The 11107-nt window shown below is 45.4% G+C and overlaps 2 protein-coding genes across 2 annotated transcripts in view; one reads left to right on the forward strand and one right to left on the reverse strand.

The window, feature by feature from the left end:
* Positions 1–1533: 1533 nt before the first annotated feature.
* LOC106821019 (sodium/potassium-transporting ATPase subunit alpha-B-like) lies at positions 1534–8793 on the reverse strand. The gene has a single exon (XM_014825658.1). The coding sequence runs from the start codon at positions 8556–8558 to the stop codon at positions 5415–5417; it is 3144 nt and encodes a 1047-aa protein (XP_014681144.1). The 5' UTR covers positions 8559–8793; the 3' UTR covers positions 1534–5414.
* A 499-nt stretch (positions 8794–9292) lies between these two features.
* LOC106820869 (GPN-loop GTPase 1-like) overlaps positions 9293–11107 on the forward strand; it is a 4896-nt gene continuing 3081 nt past the window's right edge. Inside the window, exon 1 of the mRNA XM_014825466.1 lies at positions 9293–9538. Coding sequence (XP_014680952.1) covers positions 9293–9538 — 246 coding nt within the window. The remainder of the gene's footprint in view (positions 9539–11107) is intronic.

Below are 11107 nucleotides of genomic sequence, written 5' to 3' on the forward strand. Positions count from 1 at the left end.
GTTCGTGTCAGTGTTAGGGTTAGGGTTAGCGTTAAGGTTAGGTAGTAGGTGTAGTCGACTACCTAAAGTAGAATTATATTAGCTATTAATAGTATTATGCGCCTGCGCGTTGCATGTCGTAATATTATTCAAATTTATACTAAATTACTGTACTTCTGAGCTCTACTGTTTTCTACTGCAAACCGTGGAGTTCATCTGTTTATTTTATCAACTTTGTATCTCTCATTCTTCGATATATAGTCTACTGGACTTTGAAGACTAATCTTTTATATATCTTTATGAGGTTATAACTTATTATATTACAATATTATTTATTTGACCGTACCTCGGCTGGAGTCTCGACTTAACAGTGGTTGAACTTGAAGTGAACACTAGCCCATGACTTGTTTAAAGAATTTCTGATTGCTCCACATTTCTAATGCTCCAGAAACATTATTACTGCAAATTATTGCTGTGGGGCACCTACGGGGACGTTGGAATCCGTCTAAACTCGCGTCGAAGAGTGGGAAGACGGAAGAATATCTGGTCCTAAACCGGAAATACCAGCGCAAGTAAATGTATCGCACTGTACCGAAGGAAGCGCAATGATGTTGTTACTAACGATGGCAGTGTAAAATTGTCATCGTTTGTTACATGTTAGATAGGGTTTGAACCACAACATAATATTTATATCAAATACGGTTCTCATACGCAGGAAAAGATTGATTTCTATTGCAACACACCCCATGGAATTTTGGTACTCGATATTTTCTAATAAACCTTATATTATTTTCACTGTCGAAGGTTGGCATTTCCTCGGGGCGTGACTGACATTTCGGCTATCGATATTGTACGAAGTATTGTAACTGTAAAAAAAGACGGCGAACTAGTCTACGATTATGCCCCTTGTTCAACCACCACGTCAAAGTGTGTAGTTATGTTCTACACTCACTGATCTTTCAGCAAATGTAGGTTTTCAAAGAAAATCCCAAGCACGTCTCGGTAAAATATGTAAGTGGTACATGTACGTTGCTGCAATAGTATGGCCTTTGATAAAAACTGCAGACCACAGCGACAGGATGCGAGTCACGGCTCACGCTATCCTGCCTTGAAAAGCATTCTACATATTTGCAAAGCATCCGGCGTGACATGTCTATTGTAGACGTGCAGCAACCTTGACGATACACGTTTCGTTCCCAGTATGCGTGTTCAGTATGCCTATAAATTGCGTGCCCTGTGGAGGAACCATAAAAAAACAGTAAAAATAAAGGCAAATATAACAAACAATACAAACTCAGCTCAAAATTGCGTGCATCACTGCCACTGCACCAGTCTCTCTCTGTAAGCCTTCAGTCTCCTGGACGGCATAGGTCATTTATTAACCACCTCAATGTCGCTCGGTTGGTCGCCTTCCGCTCCATTTCCCTCCAGATATAGCCCTTCTTCTCGAGTTAGTACAACCTGCTGCACCAGTACTGAACGTTTATTCCCAGTAACCGTTTGTTGTGTGACCGTATGTATGACAAGCGCAGACGACATACATTAAAGTAGTGATCAAGATGAAGAATGATGACCTTTATTGCCATTATACTGTCAGTACAGTAAAAATCAAATTAAACTAGAAATGTAAACAAGCTGGATAGTGCTGAATACAACACTATCTTGCGGCATTCGTAACAACATCTCGCTTCTACAATTACTGTAAAGTTGGAACATAGAACGCCTCCGATACAGTTCACTGTAGTTAACGTGCACAGACGCCGACGACGGAATGTGAGTAATTCCAGAAATTAATAAAAACATATTTTTTCTATAGTTGAGTAATTAACAGCGTTGATAAGCAACTGTCTGTGGCAAAGATTCTGACAAAAAATATTAATGAGATTCACAGTTTGGAACGGCTTCTATGTAAACCGCGTTGAGTATTTCGTATTCCATTTCGTTACATGCAACAAAATGTTACACATGTACAATCAGTGTTCCAAATGATTATAAAAACAAACATATTCTGATAAAATTTAAATCTCATCTAAGGAGACTAACATCTATAATTTAAATGAAACCATAAATGTGTCAGTTAACTATCATCATCATTAAATATCACCAACATGAGCTTCGTGATCGGCCCAGTCATTAACAATACCAGCGACGTGCTATCATAAATCCATTTCTTGACACTATAAAAGCAATACAGAGACTTGCACCTTCAGATTGTTCGTGTGCTGAAACACTATAAAAATCAACAAACCGGACACGTTTGTGAAAATGTGAGTAAATATCATCGTAACGGTGAGCATGCAGCGTGAATTGAGATTCAAGAAGTCTGGCCCGCCTGCCAGCCCGCCCGCCATGCAGATAGTCTTGCGCGTGCGCACGCGTGAGTGAGTGACAGACCTGCGTGGCGGGCGGGCGCTGGCTGGCGGTGCCTAGCAGAACGTCGATGATAAGCAACGACGTCCCTAATAACAAACACAGAACAGAAACTCAGCGAGCTTGAGAAGCCACGCCCGCGTCTACGTACGCCGCAGCACGCCGGGTTCGAGTCATGCAGGCAGTGTGTGATATAAATGTAGATCTTTACGAGATGAGGCCACGCAGCGGGCAGGGCAGCTGAACACGACTATGCTCCGAAACGGGGAAGCGACGTGACACGGCACAAGTGTTCGTATACTGTATACGTTCTAAATTAAGATCAAGCGGCACGGCAAAAAACACACCAGCAAACGCTTTTAAGTGGAAAGATGAGCCGTGACATACACTCAACTCTCTGAATGATGCATTCAACGCCCCGAAACAGAAACAGTAGTACTAGTGCCCCATGGAATCACACGAACCAGTTACGAGCGGACAAACTTTTCAACAGAAAAACTCCACCGCAACAAATAACATGGTTAGGAGCATTACATGACGCAGGAGCATATAATGATAAAGTATTTGTCATTATACGCTCCTGATGACGATAAGTATTACAATCAACTTGAAAAAAACACGGATATTTCAAACAATGAGTTTAAAGATATAATGATAAAACTACACAAGGTATTGCAACTTTTAAACTGAGACAAGTCTACATACACGATTAACTACAAGACACAAGCAATTCCAGCCTTATCAACCCTCCGTGTCAAATTTGGCATAACAATAAAAGATCCTGGGCTGTCCCTCAAACAATCCACATGCAGATATGTACAGGAACTTTGACTTGGAGCTTTGATAACTACTGGCAGGGTCGGTGTACATGGAACAGCAAGTGCAGGTTACACGATTGTACGGTGCACTGCAAACACGGTGGTCCCTCAGAGGCTGTACAAACCTACTGCGAACGTGCTAGGCTACACATATCCCAGGCTTAATTTTCCTAAACGGATCAATGATTTATACATTTCATACCCTAGCCTGGCCTACAAATCAATCATTTTGACAATTCCATCAATTTAACAATTTATAACTCCGATGCCCAACTACTGTATACCCTGCTTTGCACACCGACTTTGACAGATAACATGATTTACCGAACTTCATCTATGCTAGTGTTAAGTCACCTATGATGACCTGGTGCATTTTACGTTTTTTGTACTACACCACATAAATTCAATTACTGTGCATAAAATTAGGAAATCTGCCACCCTGGGTGGAGAACAGTATAATATTACAGCAATTCTTTACTGCAGATCTCTTATTATTGATATAGAAATAATCGGTTACTGCTCCGACTAAAATACCTTGACAAAGCAAGTGCGGGTACTGCGCATTTCTCAGCACACAGGAATGCTAGAACCGTATACTCATAACCATACAATATGCAGATCAGCATTGGATTACCACACAATGCACGGCTCAGCATGGCAATACCACATAACGCGGATGAGCATCACGTTCGATTACATGCACGCACACGCACGCGTGCACATACACAGATGCACTCACAGTCACACTTGCACAACGGGTGACATGCATGCACGCACATGCGCACATAGGCAAGCACATACACACACGCACACGCACACGCACACGCACACACACACACACACACATCAACACACACACATGCACATATCACGTGTAGCCCCCAACATCTCAAATAGGTCTCAGTACTCGTGCTGCTGAGCGGTATGGTGGCGTCAGCGCTCCTTCGGCTGGCTACCCTTAAGCTTCTTCATAACAAGTGGTAATCAAAACACAGCTTTTGTTACGCTAAACCACACATCGAAGATTCACCTGAATATTGCTAGCCAACTGGGAACATTGGAAAGCTGTGCTTGGTTACTTTAGTGAGTGACAACAATATAAGATAACTACAAGGCAACATGCAACTTGCATGTTGGATGCCACGGCTCTAATATGGCATGAATTAAAGCGAGGTATACACTATTTTTACAGCTGCACAGGGTTCAGGGGAAGGAAGCCAGTAAAAAACTGCACATCAACAATTATTCTAATGTATGCTATGCTATCCGCCTTACTTGTATATATATATATGCTTACTTGGCTTGTTTGCAAATGAGAATAACCACTACAAATAAAATGCGATACATTTCGTTTATGGGAGCAGAGCAAGAATCAGAAGAACCATGTAAGCATGCGCACGTTCCCTGTAACTCGATTTAACAAGAACACGTCAAAAATAAAATCTAAAATACCCCTAAAAAGCTAAACCCATTACCCAAACAGCATATATAACTGCATTTTCATACAAACACGATTGCTTACCAATAGCAGAGCCACTCCTGTGCAACGTGTGCGCGCACACGTAACTTTTAAACTGCTACTGATGACCTCTCAGCCTTGCCAACAAAGTTGCGCACACATCACAACCAGACGGTTCTACAGCGGAAGCATAATATATATGTATATAATATGTCCCCACCAAGAGGAGCAGCTCGCTCATTCGTTCACCTTTTCATCAACAGTTGAATAAACATAAATCAATCAAACAATAAAATTACATGTTATAACTGTACCCATGATTACTGTCTTGTGAAAGTGCCTCTCCAACTAACTGTAAGACGTTAACAACACTAACTAAGAATTAACCAGTAAACTTGTATCTACAAACAACTGTTCTTAACAGAATTATGTACTGCTAGATTTAAATTATATTATATTCCAGGGGGGAGACCATGTCCCACTAAGTACTACATGTGTGGCTACTGGCTGTCTCAGATTCAACAAATAATCAATACCAGCTTGCAAGGGCTCAGTGATATGAAGCCAACCTCCCCCCACCCCGAGTACATGGTCAGATCTGTGTTGTTACGATTTTACGATGGAAATGGGTATATATACCGCTGCCTAAAAAGTCCCCTAATACCCTAACAGTGCTATGGCCGAACAAAGTTAAACGGTCAATTAAAACCTTTGTGCAAAACCAATGCAATTCTAAACGTACCACAACGCCGACGGCTGCTGCCATATGACCACACGGCGCGATCCTTCTAGTAGTAAGTTTCCCTCTCCACCCACCCTCCTGGATTGCGACGCAGGAGGAAACGCCGACTCTCATCGTAGATGAAAATGACAATGCTGAAGGGGAATGCGGGTAGCCACCAGTAGAACTCGAGAGGGTACATGCGCAGGCCCTTGTCGAGGCCAGGGCAGTAGCAGAGGAAAGCGGCAAGGCACGTCTCGAAGAAGAGGCCAAAGTTGAGCGTCCAGTTCTTCATGCCCTGCTGCAGGATGCTGTTGCGACGGGTCTTGCAGATGATCAAGTCCGCCCACTGCACGATGACGATCGAGATGAAGAAGGCTGTGTGGCAAGTGTACTCCAGAATCTTGCGGTTGGAGTAGGTCCACTGCTGGCCGTAGGAGTCCTCGAGGTTGTTCAGTGCCCTAGAGTCCCACTCCGCACGCAGGCCGACGAGACGATCGACACGGAATCCGTTTGCGCCCATGATGACAAAGTAGACGAAGAACCCAGCAGACGCCTGCATCATGCCGATCTGTCCGTACGCAATCGAGATCAGACGCTCGTTGACCAGCTTGTCGTGTACCGGGTCGCGTGGCTGCCGCTTCATGATGTCGCTCTCCGCCTCCTCGTACGCCAGCGAGATCGCCGGCACGAGGTCGGTGCCGAGGTCGATGCACAGGATCGTGATCGTGCCGAGCGGCAGCGGGATGTCGGCGAGAATGAAGAACAGGAACGGCGAGATCTCTGGGATGTTGCTCGTCAGCGTGTACGCGATCGACTTCTTCAGGTTGTCGAAGATGAGGCGGCCCTCCTCGACGCCGGTCACGATCGACGCAAAGTTGTCGTCGAGCAGGATCATGTCAGCAGCCTGCTTGCTGACGTCGCTGCCGGCGATGCCCATCGCGACGCCGATGTCGGCCTTCTTCAGCGCGGGCGAGTCGTTTACGCCGTCGCCCGTCACGGCGACGATGGCGCCCTGCCGCTGGCAGCCCTCGACGATGATGAGCTTCTGCTGCGGCGAGGTGCGCGCGAACACGATCTCCGTGTGGTGCTTGAGGATGTCGTCGATCTGCGCCGGTGTCATGTCCTTGAGATCGACGCCGTGCACGACGCACGCCTTCGCGTCCCGCGGGTTCACGTCGTCCGGCGAGATGCCGAGACGCGCCGCGATGTCCTCGACCGTCTCATTGCCCTCCGAGATGATGCCGACACTCTTCGCAATGGCCTGTGCAGTGATCGGGTGGTCGCCTGTGACCATGATCACCTTGATGCCCGCGCTGCGGCACTTGGCGACGGCGTCGGGGACGGCGGCGCGCGGCGGGTCGATCATCGCCATCAGCCCAATGAAGCGCAGGTTGTCGAGGGGGAAGTTCGCATCGTCGGCATCGAACGGGTAACCCTTCGGAAACTCGCCGGCGGGCAACGCAAGGTCGCAGAAGCCTAGCACGCGCTCGCCGAGGCCGCCCAGCTCCAGGTAGGCGTTGTTGAATGCGTTCTTCCAGTCGTCGCTGATCGGCTGCTCCTGCCCGTCGACGTAGATCGTCGCGCAGCGGTCGAAGATGCGCTCAGGCGCGCCCTTCATCACGAGGATGTGGTCGTGCTGCGGGTCGTCGGCTGTCTCGTGGATCGACACCTGGTACTTGTTCGTCGAGTTGAACGGAATCTCGCAGGCCTTCGTCATCGTCTTGCGCATCGCGGCGACATTGCCGATGGACAGCTCGACGCACTTCATGAGAGCCGACTCAGACGCGTCGCCCGTGCACTCGCGCTTTAGAATCGGCAGGTCGTTCTGGTCCGGTTTGAACTCGGCGCGGTTGCACAGGCCGGCGCAGCGTGACAGAACCTTCCATCCCTGCGCCTCCTTGTCGAACGTCTGGCCAGTCTGGTCCTCCGACGTGTCCGCCTCCCAGATCTGGTTGTCAAACCACATGTGAGCGACGGTCATGCGGTTCTGCGTCAGCGTGCCGGTCTTGTCCGAGCAGATGGTCGACGTGGAGCCCAGCGTCTCGACAGCCTCCAGGTTCTTGACGAGGCAGTTCTTGGACGCCATGCGCTTGGCCGTCAGCGTCAGACAGACGGTGACGGTGGCCAGCAGACCCTCGGGTACGTTCGCGACGATGATGCCGATCAGGAAGATGACGGCGTCGAGCCAGAAGTAGCCGAGGATGAAGGCGATGACGAAGAAGCTAACGCCGAGAAAGACTGCAACGCCGGTGATGATGTGGATGAAATGCGCAATCTCTTTGGCGATGGGTGTCTCGCCCGTGTCGAGCCCAGAAGCCAAGTTGGCAATGCGACCCATGACGGTGCGGTCGCCGGTGTTGATGACGATTCCGGTGCAGACTCCCTCAACAGCATTGGTAGAGAAGAACGCAATGTTGCGCGTTTCTAATGGGTTCGGGTTGCTGCAGTCAGGTCCTCTGGACTGTGCCTCAGATTCTCCAGTCAGTGAAGAGTTGTCGACCTTGAAACCATGCGCAGATATGACACGAATGTCAGCTGGCACCCTGTCACCAAACTTGACCTCCACGATGTCACCAACAACCAGTTCCTCAGCTCGCATTGTCCTCTTCTCACCATCTCTTATTACCAGAGCATACTGAGGAACCATGTCCTTGAAAGATTCCATGATCTTCGAACTCTTCGCTTCTTGGTAGTAGGAGAAACATCCAGTAACAACTACAACAGCTGTCAGCACAATACCTAGGTATAAATTGTCGGCTTGCGGATCTTCCTCCGTGCCAACCTGTATAGAATAGGCAACGTAACATAGAATGGCACCTATCCACAGCAACGTCGAGAACCCTCCAAATAGCTGCGAGCAGAATTTTACCCATTCTGGTGTTCTCTTAGGTGGAGTCAGTGAATTTGGACCATCTCTCTCCGTGATCTCCTGCGCTCGCTGCGTTGTATGCCCTCTGTGTAGATCTGCGCCTAACCTGTCAAACAGCTCTTCCATCGGGATCTGGTGCTCATCCATATCCAACTCCTTCTTGAGCTCATCGAGATTTTCTTTCTCCTGCTTTTTTGATTTCTTAGCTGGCTTCTTTCTACGGGACTGTGGTTTCCCTCCTGGTACTTTACCGTCGGCTCCATGAGGAGTGATGGCGACGCGGTAGCTATCCTCACGACCATAATCTTCGTCCGCATTCTTCATCTTTTTCGACGCCATTTTGAAACCGGGTGGCGAGATGGACCGACGTGCCGAAATACAATAATTTGTAATCTATGATCTTTAGTACCGTTCTATTACGAGAACGCTATGTATAGCGCTACTTAAACCATAAGAAATAGCGGATAACTGCACTAGAACATTTGATGTTTGTATAAAACGGCCAAAATTTTCACGACTGAAGATTTTTCGATCACGGTCACCGAACAGTCAACGCCCGTCGCACACGTACGCCCTCTATAGAAACGCACATGGTCTTGTAAATCGTTAAATAAATTATTTGATGATAGGTAAAGATCACGACGTAAAGAATGAAAATAATTTAATAAAGTAAAAAATACTTTTAATTGTTTTTATTTTAACAATACCATGGTAAAAAGTAGTATAAAATGATGTTTAATTAAGTAGTATTCAAACCCAAAAGTCTAGGTGTCTCTATATTGTCACGGCTGGTGGCACTGCAGTAGAAAATGTCAGCGCCTATTTCACAAACGGTGAATGTATCCCCGGAGATCATAGCTGCACGCTAAAAACACAGAAGGCACTAATTCCAGCATTATAATTCTGTCTACTTGACTGCGTAGTGTCGCATCGTCCTGTCATCTGCTCATGATTGGACATTATTCTGTAGTTTTACCATAGTTCTTAAAGTAATATTGATTTTAGTTAGTACCGGTACTGTACGACTCGGTCAAGTCAACTGACTGTACTGGACCGTGGTAGTCATACTCAAAATGACAAGTTCTGCTGTAAGTAAAACTAAAAGTGACACTGAAGGTTCTTTGCCTGGCGAATTACATAATGTTCCTTCGAGCTCGGTATCTCTGCCGACTCCAATCTCCACAGACACACCAGGTGCAGGAGCAGCATTGCCTGTTGGCAGCAATGTCAATGAAGTGATAGCCGCGGGTACTGCAGAGACGCCTATCTGCATTCTCGTGCTAGGAATGGCAGGAAGTGGGAAATCAACACTGGTGCAGGTGATGATCGATATAACTCGAACTAAGTAGAACTAATGTAGAATTAGCATGAAAAGTTTAAAAGCTGAATTCATAATCAATACTCACAATAGGCAGACAGCTGGTTTAAATTATGTGTTAGTATAAAATAGTATACGTTGGTTATATAATTGTCGAATAACATGGTGTGTGCTCTCGGATCTTTAATTTCCACCCGTGAATGCAGATACTGTGGTCGGTACTCCACGGCGTCACTCTCTTCATTCCCTTGGGTTCGTGTTACAATGTCGAATAGTTAAGTTTCAAAGTTTCAAAATTATGATGCAAACAAAATACTTGACATATGACAATATAATTTTCTTAATTATCACTTCATTCATGTGTTAGAGATATATATACAGTGCGCGAAATTAGACCTGTATATAGCAATGTCTATTGTTCAAGGTAGAGGTATTTACTTGCCCAATACTCACATTTTTGGCCAATAACCATCCCTGTTTTTTATAAATGTGTGGCTGCCCAAATGTGATCAGTTAGGAATGATGACATGGCAACTGGCTGTCTCAGGCACTGGTTTAGATCTCAAGCAGCAAATGATATTAAGAACATAGAATTTTGTTTAAAAAACCTGCACTAGGTATGAGCTGACAAATAAAATGGCAATCTCTGAGCTCCTTTGCTATGGACTAGTAATTCGTATAAGGACTATTGTGCCTTGAACGTCTTAAACTTTCCAATGAAATGTAATATATACTTATCTTATGGGTGTGAGTGCATTATTTAAATATCATATGAATTCATTACACCAGAAAGGTGCAACACAATTGAGTGTTAGAATGCACTTCATTTGTTGACGGCTACTACCGCGGGCCTACTACCTGAAGCACAGATAGAGTCGTACAATGTTCACACATCTGTCAATGATGTTTGATCAACAAATTTTTAAAATAAGCATAATATAGACTTGAAGATAAACCTAACATCAATCAGGACCGAATTTAGCTGTGTACAATGCAAACTTGTAGTTTTTTTTAAAGCTTACTATTTTATGAACCAAAGGAGGTGAGAGTAGGTAATGTAAGGACTATTACTTCAGTGGACTGCAGTAGGCCATCGTGGAGGGTGAGGTGTCTACTCTTCAGTGTGTGTAATTTGGAGGGACGTTGAACGTTGTATTAGATTGATCTTGTAGACTAACTGTGCTATTACACCCGAATCAGTATCATAGTAAACTCTGGATCTGTACCAGCCGTCAGTAACGTATAGGGGTTGGTTCAGATTAAATATAATTTATAATTACTTATAGTAAATGTATAAAAATACAATTTCCATTATGGGCCAGTAAAAGTTTTATTTAACTCACCCAAAATAGTGTTTATGCACTCGTTAAGCACGGCTCAACAGTTATACTGGCCGTGAAGCCCCTATAGAAATCACATTGTTTATGGCCACTAGTGTCTGTGCTTTTCCACCTAAAAACCCTGTGAAAGTACGAATGAAATATAATACATTACATGTACTTCTCCTCATCTTCAAATCCATAAATTTCTTATTTTGTTAGCTCATCTGACATAGTCAGATGCAGCTTGT

This window comes from Priapulus caudatus, unplaced genomic scaffold, assembly GCF_000485595.1.
Source record: "Priapulus caudatus unplaced genomic scaffold, Priapulus_caudatus-5.0.1 Scaffold3, whole genome shotgun sequence".
Classification (NCBI taxonomy): Eukaryota; Metazoa; Priapulida; class Priapulimorpha; order Priapulimorphida; family Priapulidae; genus Priapulus; species Priapulus caudatus.